The 22,009-nt window shown below is 35.0% G+C and overlaps 1 protein-coding gene across 1 annotated transcript; it reads right to left on the bottom strand.

The window, feature by feature from the left end:
* Positions 1-13,377: 13,377 nt before the first annotated feature.
* LOC125495029 (putative germin-like protein 2-1) lies at positions 13,378-15,876 on the bottom strand. Its single transcript, XM_048639359.2, has 2 exons — positions 15,610-15,876; positions 13,378-14,203 (listed from the first exon to the last, which is right to left on the bottom strand). The coding sequence occupies exons 1-2, from the start codon at positions 15,758-15,760 to the stop codon at positions 13,611-13,613; spliced, it is 744 nt and encodes a 247-aa protein (XP_048495316.1). The 5' UTR covers positions 15,761-15,876; the 3' UTR covers positions 13,378-13,610.
* Positions 15,877-22,009: the final 6,133 nt, after the last annotated feature.

The following is a 22,009-nucleotide window of genomic DNA, read 5'->3' as shown; positions in this document are numbered from 1 at the left end:
CCTCGGCGGCGAAATCGGGAAAGGTTCTATCAAAGTGTTTCCATGCTTCACTGTCACTTGGATGTGCTAAGGTACCCTGCATTCGAGGATTGTCGGCATGCCATGTCATTTTCTCAGAGATATTCTTAGTTGCAAACAACCTCTGCAACCTCGGTGTGATTGGAAAGTACATTAACACTTTTGCAGGAATAAGTTTGCCCTTAGAAGTTTTCTTGTACCGATCACTACCGCATACACTACATTTCTCTAAGTGAGCATCGCCCTTCCAAAACAACATACAACCTTTAGGACATGCATGTATCCTCTCATGAGGAAGCTCCAAACCCTTTAGAACTTTCTTTGTGTCGTAGAAAGTTCTTCCCATGTTGTTGTTCTGGGGTATCACCTCATTCAATAAACTAAGAAAACCATCAACACACCTGTGTGGTAGGTTATACTCACACTTTAAACTTGTGATTCTAGAAGCCATCTCCAGCACGGACATCTTGCTCCCTTCATACAAGGGATTCTCGGCCGCCTTAAGAAGGTCAAAAAACTTCTTTGCTTCACCATTTGGTTCTTCTTCAACTGAGTTTGAACCGGCAAGCATGGCATGATCTTCAGTATTCCCTAAAGCATCCACAACCATATCCACATATGGATTTGACTGAGCAGAAGATGAGGAGGACCCCGTAGCACGTTCACCATGACATAACCACTCAAAGTAATTCGGTTTAAAACCCTTATTGTACAAATGTACTTTGACCGTGTCCACATCCAAATAACGCAAGTTATTACACCTTATGCATGGACATTTTATCTTATCACCGTCATTTAAATGAGGATGTTGTAAACAAAACTCAATGAACTTATCAACTCCTTTCACATACTCAGTTCTAAGGGCACGCCCATCAAGTCTTTCATACATCCAGCTACGTTCCTTCCTTTTCATAATTTAAAACTCTACATACAACTAGCAAGTATCAATTCACTATATTCACTACTTGTTAATGGAAGTACGTATACTAAATATACACTAAGTTTATTATACTAAACAATCAATTCAATTCGATACAACTAAATATAAGTGTAATAAACTAATCACTCAATTTATCTAAAGCATGTAACATTAATAACATTAATTCACTAATTATTATGAATAAATTAAACAAGTTGATGAACAACACCAATACTAAACATGTTCTTTTATCAACAACACTTAACATATTCAATTATCAACAACAACACTTAACATATTTAATTATCAACAACAACAACACTTAACATGTTCAATTATCAACAATAAATTCACTAAACAACAAAACAATACAATTAAAAACAACAACAAATTCACTAAACAACAACAATACAATTAAAAACAACATCAAATTCATCAAACAACAACAACAATACAATTAAAAACAACAACAATCATCACACACAACAACAACAACTATCAACTATGAATAACAACTATGAACAACAACTATACCCAAAACCCTAATTAACAACAAGAAATTCAAGCAAAAAATCAACAAAATTAAAGTATAAATCCATACCTTAAACAACTGTAGAAGGGAGAGAAAAGAAGCGGCGGCACGGCGGCGGCTCGGTGACGGCTCGGCGGCGGTTCGGCAGCAGCTCGGCGGCGGCTCGGCTGCGGCAAATCACGTGAAGAGATGCGGCGCCACGTGAAGAGAGAGCCACGCGAAGAGAGAGAGAAAGTCGCTAGAAGAGAGAGAGTCGCCGGCAAAGTCGCGCGTCGCCGGCAAAGTGTCCAGTCGCCGGCGAAGAGAGAGAGAAATCAGTGGCGAAAATGAAAGAGAGAGAGAAAGCAGTTTTCGAAAATTTCTAAGTGCGGTCGAAAATTTCTGGTAAGGGTTCGTTGGGTGTTTGGTTTATCCGCCGAAATAGCGTCCGCTTTTTGAATTTACCGTCCGCCAGACGGACGCTATTTAGCGTCTGTCTAAAAATCAGACGCTGACTGGACGTAGCGGACGGTATTTTGCGTCTGCGAGAATATCGGACGCTATTTCGGACGCTAGTTACCGTCTGACTTTATTTCGGACGCTATTTCCGCGGATATCGTCTGTTTTGTTAGACGGACGCTAAGGTCAGACGCTAAAGACGCGGATTGTTGTTGTGATATAATATGGGTCCCTCAATTTTGTTTTCTCTATCTCTCTCTTTTTCAACCCAATGCGTTTCATTAAAAATAGAATGGAAGAAATATGACAATTCTATAAGAAACGAACGGAATGACAATTTAGAATCCAAAAATTTTAGCATACACTTCTGTATATTCGTGACCATGGTACACCCAAGATTTTTTTTTTCCTCATTGCTCATTTGAAATTATGCAAATGAGCAAAATGTACAAAAAAAGAAAGTCAATGAACAAATGAAGAAAATTTATCTTGAATATACTATACACATGGTGTTGGAGTTAAGGCTTGGAAAAGCCTTGGCTCATTTTCTTGTTTGTCCCACATTGCTTGTGGGAGGGAATTTCTTCATGTTTATATACTTCCTCCCTCCTTCCATCTATTGAGTTGTGACTAGAGATGCTTTTGTGGTTGGATGATATGTTTGGTTTCGGCTTGCCATCACACACGCGCGCGCGCTGCCCGCCCGGACCGGGCCAGGGCCTTGGGCTTTGGGCTTTGGGGAATAAACTTAACTTAACTAAAGTTTTGGACCCGGGAGCTATGCGTGTGTGGCTGTTGGAATTCTGTAACGTTTTGACCGTTACATACTTCATGGCAATCCCTAATTATCCGCCCATTATTCTGTCTTGATTGTTGCCCGTTTTTGGCTGATTTTTCCCTATAAAATCAGTGCCTTCTGTTCAGTCAGACAACACAAAAAAAAAACACTCTTCTCCTCCTTCTCTTCTCTCTTATTCCTGGGTTTTCGTGCTATTCTCTAAAGCTCAGTTTGCTAGTGGTGGCATTCTTAGCTACTGTGTAAACCTTGGGGAGCATTCCGGCCAAGATCGATAACCACCATTGTCGGGCCGTAATTGCTTTCAAGTCAGTGATCTCCTATCACGGCACAGTTTTGAAAGCTATTTCTGCCTTTGCGAATCTTTATTCCAACAATTTGAAAGCAATTACTAATATTTGCAATGGCAGAAAGTTCAACCAAATCAATGGCTCACTGTCCAAACTTGAGTCCCTTGATGGAAATAACTACAAACGCTGGGCTCAAAAACTTCTTATGTTTTTCGAGCAACTGGATATTGACTATGTCTTGTTCATGACTGTCCCACTGCCATTACGGCTTCTGCTGATTCATCTTCTCCTTCTGCTGCTGTCATTAAGCAGAATGAGGATAAAATTCTGAAATATGAAAAAGATAATAAAACAGTTCGTTTCCATCTCCTTAATCTGATGACTAATAATTTGTTTGATTTGTTATGGTTCATAAGTCATCTAAACTGATTTGGGAGGCCCTTGAGAAAAAATATGGGGCTGATGATGCTGGGAAACAGAAATAGTTGTAGGAAAGTGGCTGCTTTCCAAATGGTTGATGACAAACCTGTCATGGACCAAGTTCATGTCTAGAGAATACTGTGTGCTGATGTTTAAATGAGGACATGAAAATTTGTGAGGTTTTCCAGGCAATGTTCTGCTGGAAAAGTTTCCTCCTTCCTGGAGGGAGTTCCGTAACAATCTGAAACATAGGAAAGAGTTCCTTGTCTCTTCAGGAATCTAATCAGTCATATGAGGATCGAAGAGGCCAACCGAATCAAGGATAATCAGGACTCGGTTCTTGTCAATGTTACCAAAGCAATCTGGTGGAATCTGCTGCTGCGCCAGGTTCTGACAAGTTCAAGGGTAAGGGTAAGAAGGTGTTCAACAAGGGTAAGAAGCAAGGAAAAGTGAACAAACCAAGTGGTAAGATTCAAAAGAAGACTTTTGTATGCTATGTGTGTGGAAAGCCTGATCATAAGGCTTACCAATGCCTCAACGCCAAGGTTCTGTCCAAAAAGAAACTCCTCAAGCTAACCTTGCTGTTTCGGATGAAGTTATTGCTGCTGTGGTTGTTGAAGCAAATCTGGTCGAAAATCGTTCTGACTGGATTCTGGACACCGGGGCTTCAAGGCATTTCTGTTCGAACAAGGAGCTGCTCCATGACTTCCAGGATGCAACAGAAGGTGAGTGCGTCTACATGGGGAAGCAGCAACTGCTGGAGTGCTTGGACATGGAAAGGTCACTCTAAAACTTACCTCTGGAAAAACCCTCTCCCTTTCAAATGTCTTGTATGTTCCTACTATGCGTCGTAACCTAGTGTCTGGTGCCTTGTTAAACAAAGCTGGTTTGAAAATTGTTTTTGAGGCTGACAAGGTTGTAATGACTCGTGTGGGGAATTTGTGGGGAAAGGGTATCTGAGTGGGGGTTTGTTTATTTTAAATGTTGCTCTTCTGTATCTGCTATTAATAAAACTGTTTGTGGTTCTGCTTATATTGCTGAGTCTTTAAATTTATGGCATGGTAGATTAGGACATGTGAATGTTGCTTCTATTAAGAGACTAAGGACCTTAGAATTGATTCCTAATCTGTCCTCAACCGAGTTTTCTAAGTGTCCTGTTTGTGTTGAAGCAAAATTTACCAAGAAACCTTGCAAAACCGTGACTCAAAGGACCACCCAACTTCTAGAATTGGTTCATACAGACTTAGCTGACTTTCAGAACACTAGAAGTAGAGGAGGAAAATTCTGGTATATTTCCTTTGTTGATGATTACTCGAGGTTCACTAAGTTATACCTTCTTAAGACCAAAAGTGAGGCAGGGGAAGCTTTTTTGAAGTATAAGGCCGAGGTAGAAAACCAACTTGATAGGAAAATCAAGAGGGTTAGGTCTGATAGGGGTAGAGAATATGAGAACTTCTCTTGGAATGACCATTGTGAGAAATTGGGAATCATTCATGAACTTAGTGCTCCTTATGTACCCCAACAAAATGGTATAGCTGAAAGGAAAAATAGGTCCTTGAAAAATATGATGAATGCTATGCTTGTAAGTTCTGGGTTGCCTGATGAAATGTGGGGGAAGCTGTTCTTTCAGCTTGTCATGTTCTTAACCGAGTTCCTCACAAAAGATTAGATAAGACCCCTTATGAGCTATGGAAGGGTTATCCTCCAAACTTGAGTTTTCTGAGAGTGTGGGGGTGTCTAGCCAAAGTTGGGCTTCCTGACTATAAAAGGTCAAACATAGGACCTAAGACTTTTGATGCTGTATTCATTGGTTATGCTCATGCTGCATATAGATTCATGTCTTTGAGTGATAGGTCTATTCTGTGAGTACAGAGATGCTGAGTTTTTTGAACATGTTTTTCCTTTGAAAAAAGGTGATGTTGCATCTGTGCCTTCTTGTTCTTCTCCTGCTGTTGATTTATCTACTTGTTCTACGCATGATGTTCTACCTACTTGTGATACTCCTGCTGATTTGACTTTGAGTAGTAGTTCAGTTGACATGCATGCTAGTAGTTCTTCTGTCGTAGATGAGCCTAGGAGAAGTAAGAGACCTAGAGTAGCAAAAGACTTCGGTTCTGATTTTGTTACTGCTTTTCTATCTGAAAGTTCTTGTGTTGACTTGTTGAGTGATGAACTAGTTTATGCTTTCATGATAGAAGAGGACCCAAAGACCTTTGATGAGGCAATGAGATCTGTGGATGCCAGTTTTTGGAAAGAGGCCATTAAGAGCGAGTTAGATTCCATAGTGTCTAACTCTACTTGGGAGTTGACTGACTTACCTAAGGGATCGAAGACCATAGATAGTAAATGGATCTTTAAAAAGAAGTTGAGACCTGATGGAACTATTGAGAGGTTTAAAGCTAGGCTTGTCATCAGGGGCTTTACTCAGAGGAAAGGACTAGATTACTTTGACACTTATTCTCCTGTGACTAAGATAGCCACTATTAGGACCCTGCTTGCTCTTGCTGCTATTCATGACTTAGTTATACATCAGATGGATGTTAAGACTGCTTTCCTGAATGGTGACTTAGAGGAGGAGATTTACATGTCTCAACCTGAGGGTTTCGTGGTGTTAGGTCAAGAAGATAAAGTGTGCAAATTGAGGAAGTCCTTATATGGTCTCAAACAAGCACCAAAACAATGGTATGAAAAATTTGATAGTACTGTGGTGTCAAATGGTTTCATTGTAAACAACTCTGATTCTTGTGTTTATTCAAAATTGATAGGATCAGATTGTGTGATTATATGTCTTTATGTGGATGACATGCTGATTTTTGGTAACAACTTAAAGGTGGTTAATGATACTAAACTTTTCTGTCTTCAAAATTTGAGATGAAAAATTTGGGGAAGCTGATGTGATTTTAGGAGTCAGACTTAAGAGAGTCTCCGGTCGCATTTCCCTTAGCCAGTCTCATTATGTGGAAAAGGTGCTTAAAAAGTTTAATTCCTTTGATGTTGTTCCAGTGAGTTCTCCCTATGATTCTAGTATTCATTTGACCAAGAACTTAGGTGAAAGTGTCTCTCAAAGTGAATATGCGAAAATCATAGGTAGTTTGATGTACCTCATGAACTGTACTCGACCTGACATAGCTTATGCAGTGAGTAGACTTAGTAGATATACACATAACCCTAGTAATGAACACTGGAGTGCTCTTCATCGTCTTCTCAGATACCTAAAAGGAACTGTTGATTTTTGTTTGCACTATTCTAAATTTCCTGCTGTTCTTGAAGGATTTTGTGATGCAAACTGGGTATCTGGTAATGATGAGATTAGTTCAACTAGTGGCTATGTGTTTACCCTTGGTGGTGGTGCTATATCGTGGAAGTCTTCGAAACAGACTTGTATAGCACGTTCCACCATGGAGTCTGAGTTCATTGCCCTCGAGTTGGCAGGGCAAGAAGCTGAATGGTTGAGAAACTTGTTGTCTGATGTTCCTTTAGGGGGAGGACAGGGTGCACCTGTCTCTCTTCATGTGATTCTCAAGCAGCCATTGGTGTTGCTAAGAACAGTGTCTACAATGGTAAGAAGAGACACATACGGATCAGACATGGAGTCGTCAAACAACTCCTGAAAAATGGGGTGATTTCTTTGGACTATGTGAGGTCCGAAAGAAATCTTGCAGACCCCTTTACTAAGGGGTTATCTAGGAGAGTTGTCCTAGAGTCGTCGAGGGGGATGGGGCTAAAGCCCATTAGTTGAGATCTTATGGTGGATACCCGTTTGTGGTCAAACGAAGCCATGAAATCTTAACTTGCACTACATTTCCCATCCCTATGACACATGGTAGTGCTTTTATCCATAGCCTATTGGTGGTGCTTCTGAGACGCACTTGATGGATATACATTGAGAGGTTGAGCATTTTGCTCTTAATAGTTCCATATCCCTCCGGGGTGGTGTTATTGAGAAACACTTGATGGACTACCTACGTAAGTGTGGAGGTTAAGCCGCCTTCTATGAAAGACTGGGCTGTCTTTCTAGAGCACTTATTAGACCCAAGGATTCGCATGGCTATAAAGCGCTTGTGATGTATCGCGGAGATTGCACGATCTTAAGGTAGGTATGTGTTGTGGGGGTCTCAACGGAAACTCTGGTGAGTTCAAGAGTAATTCACTCACTAGATAGTAAGTTGTTGCCTCATTTCACTATGCATCAATTCAAATCGAAAGATATTGGTGCTTAAGTACTTTCCTTTCCTTACCCAGGAATTTCTTTTGCTTTTCTGAGCCTTTGTGGGGGATTGTTGGAGTTAAGGCTTGGAAAAGCCTTGGCTCATTTTCTTGTTTGTCCCACATTGCTTGTGGAGGGAATTTCTTCATGTTTATATACTTCCTCCCTCCTTCCATCTATTGAGTTGTGACTAGAGATGCTTTTGTGGTTGGATGATATGTTTGGTTTGGGCTTGCCATCACACACGCGCGCGCGCCGCCCGCCCGGACCGGGCCAGGGCCATGGGCCTTGGGCCTTGGGCTTTGGGCTTTGGGCTTTGGGGAATTAACTTAACTAAAGTTTTGGACCCGGGAGCTATGCGTGTGTGGCTGTTGGAATTCTGTAACGTTTTGACCGTTACATAATTCATGGCAATCCCTAATTATCCGCCCAATTAATTCTGTCTTGATTGTTGCCCGTTTTTGGCCTGATTTTTTCCCTATAAATTCAGTGCCTTCTGTTCAGTCAGACACACAAAAAAAAAAACACTCTTCTCCCTTCTCTTCTCTCTTAGTTCCTGGGTTTTCGTGCTATTCTCTAAAGCTCAGTTTGCTAGTGGTGGCATTCTTAGCTACTGTGTAAACCTTGGGGAGCATTCCGGCCAAGATCGATAACCACCATTGTCGGGCCGTAATTGCTTTCAAGTCAGTGATCTCCTATCACGGCACAGTTTATGAAAGCTCAATTTCTGCCTTTGCGAATCTTTTATTCCAACACATGGTACAAAAGGACATATGATGAATGAACCCCTAAAATTTAAATTTTTATATTCTTAGGTCAATTTTTGGTTGTAGAAAACGGAGGTAACAGTTTGAGTCACTCCCTCAAATTAATGTATTAAACTTTAAAAAAAAATAAAAAAGAGATGGACAAGTGAACCTGCAGTTTAGGGTCATCTACACCGACACAAAATCTTGTAGGGGAGAGGCGTTAGCGACGGGAAAATCAGTCGCAAAACTCATTGCAAAGGCAATGCATAAAGCCGCAGTGACCCAGATTGCAGTATTGCCAGCTCTATCAGTCTTCTCCATTGAAGACTAGTTAAGATTTGAGTAGCTAATACACTTTTAACGAACTTTTTTTTGGTTGTATTTTAAATGTGACGGCATGAGAGGGAAAAAATGTCCTTTTTATAGATAAAAATCGGCAATGCATATTAATCATGAACCATACAGTTTGTGTGTTCAATATCGATCACTTGTATGTCGTTTTAAGAGGGGACCTCCGATCCACTAGATTTATTGGAGATTTGGAGTTGGCACATTAATTAACTCTCAATGAGAAAGTCGTGATTTTTTATCACACGTCATAGTATGTCACTCATGTCAAGCATAGCTTGATTTAGGCTATGGTCAGTTCACCTTATTTTTGCTTATTTCAGATTTAATCAGATCGGATCAGAAAAAATAAGTTTAGATCAGAGCAGAAAAAATAAGATCAGATCAGGTCAGATTAGATCAGACTAGATCAGATCAGATCAGATCAAATCATGCTTATATTTAAAAACTCATTATTACTATTAAATATCTTTCATTACATATTAGTAAAAATTATAATAATTGAATATTAATAAAGTACTCATTTGAGACGAATCTAACAAGACCCCACATGACTATATTTTTCTTATATATTGAGAAAATCTAAAAGATTCTCTCTAATTGTGAATAGTGTCAAGATTCTAAGTGAGAAATATAAAAAGATACAAAGGGAGTATTATTATTTACTAGTACATTTGTTCAAAAGGATTATTATTATTGTTGTTGTACTTATTAATTATTAATATTGGTAATTAGTATTAATCTTGTTGTTACCATTATAAATGTCATTGTTATCATTATATTAAGTTATTTTGCTGTTATTAAATAATAGAAAATTAAAAGCCACGTGTTAAGAACATAAGATTGACGCAAAGATAAGAAATACATAAAATATGATAGCTCAAATTCATGAAAACGAAACTACTAAGTTCGGATTACATTTCAAAATAAGCTAAGTGTGAGATACACAATATAAATTTGGATTGGTATACCTCTTCCTACCGATTCCAAATCTCTCTAACTATTTGAAGTTGCATGCTATTTATTTCTTTTTTGCGCAAGTTATAGTTGTTTGTATATCTTATTTTATTTTATATGAAAAAAAAGAGTTGAGTCTGCCGACTTCTCAAGTGTGAAACATTTTTTTAAGGGAAAGTGTGAAACATTGTATAATTAAGTGCTCTTATAAATTAATGACTTGAGTTATATAATTATTTTTAGTAATAATTATTATTATTATGATTATAATTATTATTGTTGTTCTTATAATAATGATAATAATAATTATTATTATTAATAATAAAAAGTTATAATAGAAATAAAATGATAATAATAGTAATACTATAAAGAAGATCTTATATATAATGTATTGCATAATAATGAATTACAAAGTAATAATATAATAGTAATAATATATTTTATAAATGATAAGATCTTGTAGATCAGATAAGAAAAAATAAGTTCAGATCAGATAAGTTCAGATCAGAAAATTTTAGGTGAACTGAACATAGCCTTAGTGGGGGCTCTGCTTGAAAATGCAAAATCTCAAACCGGTGTATTAAGCAGATGCACACCCCCCCCCCTCCACCCAATTGAGAACCTCTTGGTAAGATAAAAGATTTTTACTAGACCAATAGTTATCGCAAGTCATTCAGTCTAATTATACAGGTTAATGCACTACAAAACAAAGCTCGTATAGCAACGAAAAGTTAGGGACGGATTAAAATCCGTCCCTAAATTAGGGACGGATTGTAGGATCCGTCTCTAATTAGGGACGGATACACAAAGCCATCCCTAACTAGCGACGGATCCTAAAATCCGTCCCTAAATTTAGGGACGGATCCAGAAATCCGTCCCTAAGTTAGGGACGGATTTTACAATCCGTCCCTAAACAATTAGTTCCTTAAACCTTAGGGAAAACAATTGCCTTTAATGGGAAAAATTAGGGACGGAAATGAAAAACCGTAGCTAATATAGCTACGGAAATGAAAAACCGTAGCTAATTTAGCTACGGAAATCAAAATCCGTAGCTAATTTAGCAATTTTAGGGACTTTCTACGAACTTTCACAAAACAATTTGATTTTGAAATCCGTCCCTGAATTAGCGACGGATTGTCAAATCCGTCCCTAATTTAGCTACGGATTTTAGAATCCGTCGCTAATTCTTCCAGTACATATAAACAGATTTTACCGATACATATTAACAAGTTCGTATGCAGAGTAACTGGTTGGACCTTTAGCTTATGACTTTGAGGTTACGAGTTCGATTCCGGGGAAGAGCGCATCCAGTTCGATTACGAGTAGGGACGAATAACAGTTAAATCCGTCGCTAGAAATTGGTGATTACAGTTAAATTTAGGGACAGAAATGAAAATCCGTAGCTAAATTTAGCTACGGATATTCATTTCCGTAGCTAAATTAGCTACGGATTTCAAAATCCGTAGCTAAATTTAACTACGAATTTTTATTTCCGTCCCTAAATTTAGCTACGGATTTTTATTTTCCGTCCCTAATTTAGGGACAGATTTAAATTCCGTCCCTAATTTAGGGACGGAATACAAAGTTCCGTCGCTAAATTGATTTAGCGACGAAGGTTCTAGGGACGGACATAATCCGTCCCTAAATCCGTCGCTAATTCAATTTAGCGACGGATTTTGCCTATTTAGCGACGGATTCTGTCCGTTGCTAAAACGATTTTTTTTTGTAGTGATGCTTGAGAGTAAGAAAATTAAGGAAATCCCTATACCCAAGCACAAGTAGGTAGTGGGGCTCAAACTTATGACCTTAAAGTTACAAGGTGAGTTCTCCACCACCTCCACCAAGCAAGCTTAGTGCTACGGACGCACATATTAGTAAGCTAGTGATTATGTTATATAGATTAGTTTATAAATGTGATATTATAGTTTATAAATTTTACTTTATATATGTCGGAAGTTCAACAATTCTCAATCCAATATTCTTGCAAAGTAAGAGAGGAAAAAGTAAGAGAAAATTCATTGTTCTAGATGGAAGAAAAAGCAAGTATCTCCCTTGTTTAAATATGAAAGTTTTTTAGAATATCTTATTTAGTAATGGGCTAAAAAGATTGGTGTTATTCTAGTATGAACACTAGACCAAATACAAGAGGGGAGGGGGTGAATTGTAGTTCAGGGAAAATTTTGGAATTTAATTAAATTGCAGAATATAAATAAGTTATAATGAAAGAGAAAATGCACACAAGATCATTACAAGGAAAACTTCCTAGGCCCAATAGGAAGAAGAACCTTGACCCCAAGGGATTTTGACTCAATACTTCTCTCAATGTAATAGACCAAAAGACTCTCTTTACAACCTATTATTGGACCCTTCTCTGTTTCTCTAGGAACTTGTTCTAGTCACTCAGTTCCCCTTCAACTGATGGCACTCACTTGACTTCACTCGAAGTCTTCTCTTTTCTCTCTCTTGATTACAAGAATATTCTCAGAGATTTCTCTCATCCAAACACTATAAATATTACAATGTATGTCTTGTAAGTGAAGAACAAAATACAAAAAAAAGTCGTTAATTCTTTGAACAAGTCTTCCTCTATAAATAGCTGATGCAACGGTTATAATTCTTCAGCTGGAAATCCACGTATTCTTCAGCTACAATGTAGGCACTCTTGATCCATGATCTTGCGCCATATAACCCACGATCTTAGCAACAATTATTTACCCCACTATAGTTAATGGAAATATCTCGTAGGTTGTTGGCGATTTTCATGCGCTGCTTCCCACATTTTTAGCCATGTTGTATTCAACCTATACAACACTCAACAACTTTGCATCTAATAATAGAAAATCTTTTTTATAAAATAAAGATTCTCAATTACTAGATTTATTAACCATATCATAAAATTCAAAGATGCATGAATAATATCTTGAAAAGATTAAATAATTAATATTTTCAAAAGATTCTCAATTACTAGATTTAGAGTTTGTCTTGTAAGAGACCGCCTACTTTTAAATTAAAATTAGGTAATGGTAAGCCCAAAATTAAAAAGAGAATTAGCCCAATAGTGAGTAGGTTAATTTCATTTGGTGACTAGTTTAATTCATTTAGTAACTAGGTCTACTTTTATATTAAAATTAGACCGTCTCTTTTAATAATTTTTGCTAGATTTATTATCCATATCATAAAATTCAAAGGTGCATGAAGAATTTCTGTATCAGGTTCACTAGTTTAATTGTTGAATATTAATAAGGTGGAAGAGTTTGATTTATATAATAGATATTACTAAACAATTATCAACATTCAAGTTTTAAAATATTATAAGGATAACTATTAGGATGAAATTTATGTTTTTATTTTTTCTTTATGATTGTGTCAATCAAGTTATATGGTCAATTTAATTTTTGATCCTAGTTTTTCCACACATATGTAAGAAGAAAAAATCATTCTCCTTAATTTAATATTTAAATAAAATTTCAAATTTAATTTCATTGTTAACTTGTTCAATATGTATGGCAAGTAGGAAAAAGAAAAAATTATATTATATATATGATAATTTAAATTTATTAATGATATATCTGATATTTTGTGAGTGGACACCATCTTCCACCTCCTTCACTTATATAATACTCATTAGGTAATCCAAATTTTATGCGAGCTAAATCCAGTTCATTTACAGAACACATTATATACAACACTGAGACAGAAGTAATTAACACAAATCAGAAAAACATTGTAATCCTTTTATTCAAACCATTTATACAAGCTTAGGATATCAAGCGAATAGTACATAATTGAGAGCCAATTCACACAAAGGTAATTAAAGCTATAAGTAAAATTATCATGACATGGTACGATATATATATGTGTGTGTGTGTGTGTGTAGGGATTTTGGTGATACTTGCCACGCACATGGTACTCTTCAACATATGTAAGCCAAATTAATCAAGCAACATCAGTTAAGAGTTTAAGAATAGATCTTCCAGTGTTGATTGATATGTTTTGACCTGAAAACTGAGATCGAAGTTGCTGAATCACCATCTCATCTACCTGAAACGCTTGGGTAAGTACATCATCCAAAATTTGTGGCGTAGTTCCAAAGACACCATTAGCAACATTAACTCGTCCAGGAAATTGGCTCCCAAAAGAGGCAATAGCAAGAGCATCTGTCTTGCCAAGATTAAGCTGGAAGTGGATTAAGCCTTGAGGGAAAACAATCATGTCACCCTTTCTCAACACCGTGTCGAAAAGCTTGTAATCGGTGGTGACAATGCCGGCATATAAAGTCCCCTCTAGCACCGCGAATATCTCAGAACCACGAGGGTGCAAATGAGGTGTGTTTAGGCCAAAGGACGCAAAGTCTACACGAGCCATGGCTACACCTAATGTGTTAAGTGCTGGAAATCGATTGACATCTACTAGTGTGGCTTCTGCTCTTTGAGTGTTGTTTGTGTCTGAGGGAATATTAAACCCTTTGTATAAGAAATCGTCGATTGTCACGTCTTTTGGGTTCTTGCAGAATTTTCCATTTACAAACACTGCGAAAAAAGTTTAGATATTTGAGTTAGGATTTGATTCATATGGTTTTATAAGAGTTGCATAAAAAGTAAGCTGAAGAAAATTTATTGCTTATATTGTTAGACATGATATCAAAATAAGCTACCAGAAACAGCTAACCAATGAACTATATAAAGTTGTTTCTATGCACTATTAATTGCTAGAATCAGCGCCGACTCGAACAATATGGAGACATGTGCTAATATTAAAAAATATATTAAGAAATAGGCCCCTGTATGAAAAAAAATAAAAGAAACAACAAAAATATGCAAGTGAAACAAATAACAAACATGCATCAAACTAAGTTTTTCTCTTCAAAATATTTTGATACAATACAAGAAGAGTTTAATTCAACAAATTTACAGACATTTTGACCATCAGCTTCAAGTCTTTTGCGTTCAATTTTTTTTTTTTTTTCAATTTGAAGGCCCCTTTAAAATTGAGGCCCTGTTCAAACCATATCCCCACTTTGGACATGCTAAGGGCCGGACTTGGCTAGAATCTAGCGTTCGAGATAAGAAAAAATTATTCATTATCGTGGTTTTAAGTGTATGTATTAGCCCCTTCAAAAATATATATAATAGTCATAACTCGCAAGGTGATAAACATCATATTTACTTAGACATACTAATTTTGAAATTAAGAGAATATAACCTTTTTTTTCTATTGTCAACTCCAAAAACGAGCCTTACTTTTTGTGATAAACATCATATTTAGGTCAACAAGCTCTAATTTATATCGTGATTGAACCCAAAAAAAAATGCAAAAAAGAGTAATCTTTAGTACAAAGTTAGCACGAGTATACAGAAGTATGTAATACTCTCTCTGTAAAAAATTTTATCTTGCTCACTCTTGAATATTTTTATCAAAGTTAGAAAACTATGGCCATATTTAGTGATGATTATTATATATGAAATAATTTAGTTATACAAATATTAACAACTAAATATGTGCATTGGGGACTGTGCAAAAGTTAGTAAGCAAAAAAATACAACAGGAGTATCTAACTAGTTATACTCACTTCGTTCCTATTTGTTTTTTCTACTTTAACCCTTTTTTTTCTCTCTCAAAGATATTCCAAATAGAAACCGAAGAAGTAGGTGATATGTCAGAAGGAACTTATGCGGTAAGAGCACCCCAAACCTTGGTCCCTATGGTTTTAAAAGAGTGAATAAATGGTTGACACTTTACGATGTTCAACCTACAGTTTGGTCCTTTGGATATAGTATTTGACATCCTCCCAAATTTTCACAGAGCTCATGGAAATGGAAAGTGCAAAAGATTGTAAAAATTTTCATAGGAAAGATATTAATATATTTACAAAAATATATACTAATAGATCATCCAAAAAAAAGGATCAAAATGTGAAAAGAGAAGAATTATGAACCTGCTGAATCAGGGTCATTTACACCCACACAAAAATCCTGTAGGAGACCAGGATCAGAGGCCGAAGCCACGTAAATATGAGAAGTAAAGCTCATTGCAAAGACCGTGCACAAAGCTAAAGTAGCCAAGATTGCATGATTATCATTCTCCATTAATTTGACGTAAGTAACAAGTAGGTAAAACTACAACTTTTTATGATTTGCTTTAGATAGGACTATAGGAGTATGTTGTTGATCTTTTTTTTTCACTTTGAGGTTATAACATTAACGTACGTAATCGCCTTTTTATAGACAACAGCCGGCGCAGTTATTAATCAATGAAAATAAAAAGTCATCTCATAGCACGCACCAGCTGACCCTTGACGTATGAATTCCACACATAGGAATAAATTGATTGGATAAGAAAGCACGAAAAATTGAGGTTGGAGATACTTCCTTCCAACATGTGTACGTGGAGTTGATATTTCATAGAGTTTGACCTTGACAGGATGAATCAAGGGACTTCATAAGGTTTATTATTAGAGAAAATTTCTCATACTTCCTCTATTTTTTTTTACACTATTTATTTTTCAGATACTCCAACATGCTCCTTTAAACAATAATATTTCTATTGAATATAAGAAAAACTAAAGTAATATTTAAAATCCTCAAATTGAGACAAAATTTAACACTATTGCATACACTTGATTGATTGACAAGAACTTTCTTGTACCAATTAGGATCTATAAAGAATGCTAAGGGTATACGTTACTGCTAAAAAAAAGTACGGTGTTGGCATCAAGGCCGTCTCAAACAATATAGAGGCCCTGTGCTAGTTTTTAAATTGGCCCTTACTTTTAAAATTTTGTTGACCTCTAACCATTATATGAAAAGCACCAAAATAAAATATTATCAATTAGTAAAACTTATAAAACATTAATATTTTGAAAATACATATTGAGACTAATTAAACAATATATTATATATGATAGTGTTTGTATTAGGTAGTATTAATAATCATATATAGATTGTTCGATAAAAAATTAAAGGAAATAAAATTGAAAACTACTGAACTACTCTAGTTCATCTTGTTTACCAACAATCCTTACAACTTTTTCTAAAAAAAAAAATACATTACAACTCCAAATAATATTAGTATTCAAATAAAATGATGTCTTTCTATCTCAAATAAATTCATAGAATGAAAGAAACGAAACAGAAAGAAATTTATAAGAATAAATTTACAAACAGCTAAATGAATCCAATCCTCGAAGTCCAGTTTATCTGTTAATGCAAAGGACGGGAAAATCCAACAACTACAATAAAAATAAAAAGCACAAGAAACCAACTAAAATAAAAGAAACTCAAGTAAAACAAGACATCCACAACTAACAACAAAATTGAATTGTAAACTAATGGCCAAAGATTGTAGTTATACTCAACTGAAAGCTCCAACGTGAAGATCTAATTTTTTTTCCTCTATAAAAAAGATTGGAAAATTAAGATGGTTGAAGAAATTGTTGAGATGAGATAGTATTAATTTTGTGAACATTTTTCGGCCATTTGACACACAAAAAATTAAGTAGTATGGTTGAGGAAAAAATGGTGAAAATGTTCATTCATTTCGGTCTAAGCGTGGAAAATGGATGTTTAATGAAGTTTTGATAGAAACAAGAAAGTTGATGAGAGATTAGAGGAATGGAAAATGAAAGGTTATAGAATAATTAAGGAAAGTTGAGAGAGAGAGAATCTGAGAAAGAATTAAACATGGAAGTAATGAAGATTTGCAATCTTACGGAAAGTTTTGCTAAGAAACTTAGGGCCTGTTCTCTTCGGCATAAAACAGCTGAACTGAACTGAACTGAACTGAACTTATCAAAGCTGAACTGAACTGAACTGAACTTATCGGAGCTGAACTGAACTGAACTGAACTTATCAGAGCTGAACTGAACTGAACTGAACTGAACTGAACTGAACTGAACTGAACTGAACTGAATTGAATTGAATTGAATTGAATTGAATTATATTACATTGAAATAAATTGAATGTAATAAATATATAAATAATATTTTAAACAATAATAATATGAATATTAAATAATAATTATAATGATAAGTAATAATAATGAATAATAATAATAGTTGTATTTTGAATATTTTAAATGATAGTTATAAATAAATAATATTAATAATCATAAATTAATAATAATAATAATTAATGATAGTAATGATAATTAATAATAATTATTTTATATTATTTGTATTAATATATTAATACTTGACGATGATATATAATAACAATAATATCTAAGAAGTAAATTAATATTACTATTTTAATAATTATATTTAATAACTTAAAAATATTTAGTAATAAAATAATGATTGCGTTGGACCGCGAAAATTATACAATAAACCGTCTTGACGCGATTTGATTGGTTTATGGGCTAAAAAAGTGGGTTTATTTGTGCTTTGACCTAAACCATGTTCCTCCTAATAATAATAGTAATAATAATTAGTAAAGCTACAATAAAAAAAATATATAGAAACAATAATAATAATATAATACTTAATAGTAATGATATTATTTAAATAATAATAATAATAGTAATTAGTAAAATAAATTATATCAACATAATAATAATAATTTAACAAAATGGTTATAAAAGAATAGAGCTGAACTGAACTGAACTGAACTGATCTGAACTGAACTGAACTGAACTGAACTGAACTTATTGGAGCTGAACTGAACTGAACTGAACTTATTGGAGCTGAACTGAACTGAACTGAACTTATTAGAGCTGAACTGAACTGAACTGAACTGAACTGAACTGAAAATAAGCTGGGGAGAACAGGCCCTTATTAGTTGATTTCAAAAAAAAAAAAAACAGTTGAGCTCCAAACTTTGGGGCCCCCAAAATTTCGAGGCCCTGTGCCATCGGGCTGGTTGCACACCCTTATGGCCGGGCCTGGTTGGCATTAAAACCACTTGGTGACAAGGCAATGTTACTCTTTTACATTCTCCATTTAACTTGTAGTAGAATCAAAAAATTTAATAATAAATTATAATTACGAGTAAAAGTTATTTGGATAAAAATCGAGACTCAATCCAATGCAGACCAAATTAATAATACGAGTTGAACTCGAACTATGTTCAAATTGAACTCGAATCGAGTTTTTTGAAAAATTGAATTTTCGAATTGGTTTGGATTGTTCATGATTGGATTCAATAATCCAAAATAATTGAATATTTATAATCCATGTGTTGTGTGTTTGTATATTTGGGATTGAGCATAAATTTTTTTATAAATTAGATTTATGGGTTTGTATGCATTATCAGCTTTTAAAAATGGATTTTTATGGGATTATATGAAGTACTTTTATTATCTAACACTCGTGCCAAAATTATTTCAACAAAAAAACGAGTTTAAAATTTGGAGATTTCGAATTTGATCCAATCTAAAAATTCGGATTAGATTGATTTCGATTCAAACTCTGATTGGTCTGGATTTGGATTGGAAAATTATAATTCATATTTTAATTCCGATTAGATTGGACAAGGCCTACGTCCAAACCGTATACTGAACTTTAACCCTAATGATAATGGTACCTAATACTCATTAAAATTTCTAATTAAAGAAATATTGAACAAACCAAAAATTGAAACATTTAAAGGAGGATGCAATTCTAATCCTGTGTTGATGTTATGTGATTGATGCGGAAGTTTATCTGTGTAGTATAATTTAGCAATATAGAAGTAATTTATTGTTAAATTGATTAACTCCTTTTAATATATACAGAACGCTATAAAAGATTATAATTTAAACGATATTTCGTCGCAGATGTAGAGAGATTGACCTTTTAATAGCTTTAGCAATTAATTAGGGATATGTTTTCTTCAACTGAATTTATCTAAACAATATTTAATTTGTATAGTTAGACCTGATTAGTCCTAATTTTATCTTATATTTACATTTGACTGAACCTGCTCATACTTAAAGAAAAACCCTTTTTAAAGGTGAAAAGAAAGCACTTTAAGTCGTGGTATATAATATATTTTTTCATAATAAAGATGTACACCCTCCGTTTTCCTAAAATCTATCCATAGTGATCGAACTAAATATTAACTTTGACCATCTTTTATATTTGCTTCCTCCATATCAAATTAAATGCAACGGTTTCTAAAAATGGATGTTTCAAATTAAATGCAACACTTTCCTTCTTTCTATTTTTGGTATGATTTTTACCTCCGAAATTACCAAAATGTGCTTATCAAAAAACTAGAACACATATTATACTACCCAAATCAAATTAATTACAAACCTAATCAAAATTAATCTACCCACCACCCACAACTCACCACCATTTCTCTCTCCTCCATCCTTCCATCATCATTTTCTCCATCCCTGCTTACACCACCACAGCACCACCCGAACTTTTTTTGCTTCACCACCACCATCATTATCACCATCCTCCATCATTATCTACCACCACCATCCTCCATCACCATTTTTTGTCCTCCACCACCACCATAATCATCACCATCCTCCACCACCACCATCCTCCATCACCAATTTCTGTCCCCCACCCACCACCACCATCATCACCATTCTCGCCGGTGACTTTCATACTCCACCTTCGATCTCCTCCCCCACCAGTCCAAAATCACCGACATCCTCCAGATTCGATCTCTTTCTCTAACCACACAACCACCCTACCACCTTCGATCTCATCGTTCTCTTACCTCCATCCTCCTTCGTTCTCTCTCCTGCATCTTTCTCTCTCTCTTCGATCACTTTCTCTTGTTTCGGTGGTGTTGTGGAGGTGGAATGGGTTTTGGGTGGTGGGGTCAATAGGAAGGTAGTTTTGGGCTTCGAATTTTGGGTGTGTGTTTTGATTTGGGTTTTTTGATTGATTTAGGCAGCAGGAAGGTGTTTTGATGGTGGTGGCGTTTCAATGGTGCTCCAGCAGTGGTGGTGGCAGTAAGTAGTGGTACTGGTGGTACCCGACGGTAGTGGTGGCACTAGGTACTGGTAGTGGCGACACTAGGTGGTGCTTGGTCCCACCTCCTCTCTCTAATTAAACAGTTAAACTTAATTACATACCCTCACCTTTTCCTAATCTCACCCTAAGAAATTTTGCCTAGAAATCCGTGTCCATTGAATTGTTGCGTTTAATTGGATACGATTACGAAGGAAGTAGTTTATATAAAAAAAACATCAATATCTGACTAGCTTGTTAGGTTCAGTTTAATGTGTTTTTTCATAAAATTAAATTTTTATAATATTATATCAGTAAAAACAATTCTTTTAAAAAGATTTCACATAAAATAGAGAAGTATTTTACTAATTTCAGAAAAGATGGAATAAAAGATACTCCCTCTATATTATTTTATCTTTCCTACTTTGGCTTTCCATGTTTGCCAATGCACTTATTCTACATTAAATATCTTTCATTACATATCAGTAAAAAATATAATAATTGAATAATAATAAAGTACTCATTGAGACGAATCAAACAAGACCTCCCATGATTATATTTTTTTTATGTATTGAAAAAAATCTAAAAGATTCCCTCTAACTATGAATAGTATCAAGATTCTAAGTGAGAAAGATAATAAAAAAAAATACAGAGAGAGCAGGGGCAGATTATTGTTGGGGGCGGTGGGGGCTTGCCCCCATAACTGTATAAGATAAATTAAGTAAATTGTAATTTATGTTACAAAATAAAATGTGGCATAATGGCCTTGAAGCAAGGTGTAAAAGGAAATTTGAGCCCTAGAGGTTGCAAGTTCAAACCTTGCATCAACACATTTGGACTTTTTTTGTTTTTCTTCATTTTAAAATGCTTCTCTTTTTTTCTTTTTTTTTCCTTTTTTTTTTCTTTTCCTTCTTTCCTTTTTACTTCTTTCTTTCTTCTTCCCCTTTATCTTTGGTTTATATCAATTTGCCTAATTTTAAAAAAAAATATTTTCCATTGATTTTACTATCTTTTATTCTTCTTCTCTAAAAACTTTTTTTATTTAGCTATAATAATACTTCTTATTTCCTCAAACTCATTCCTAACAATCATAAAATATAAGTTTATCTCTTTCTTTGTGACTTAAGAAAGCAATTTGGTAATTTATTTAGTTTTTTTTTACTGGAGTAATTTATTTAGTTGCTAATGAACTATACCTTCAATTTCTTAAAAAATTACTCAATTTCTTGAACAGTTCATAATGGTCAAGCAAATAAATTTAAACAATTTCGTAAAATTTGCACCTTTGAGATTTTGATTTATCTCTATTATATAAGCCAAGGGAGGAGGTGTGGTGTCCTCTTTTGAAGTGACTAAAATACCCTTAATGATCTAATTAATGGAATGAAAAAAATTACAAAAGCAAATCATTTAAGAATTCTCATTCCAACTTGCCATTTAAAACAAG

The sequence above is a fragment of the Beta vulgaris genome, chromosome 1 (assembly GCF_026745355.1).
Source record: "Beta vulgaris subsp. vulgaris cultivar EL10 chromosome 1, EL10.2, whole genome shotgun sequence".
NCBI lineage: Eukaryota > Viridiplantae > Streptophyta > Magnoliopsida > Caryophyllales > Amaranthaceae > Beta > Beta vulgaris.
The sequence above is the reverse complement of the archived record's forward strand: the minus strand, read 5'-3'. Positions and strand labels throughout refer to the sequence as shown.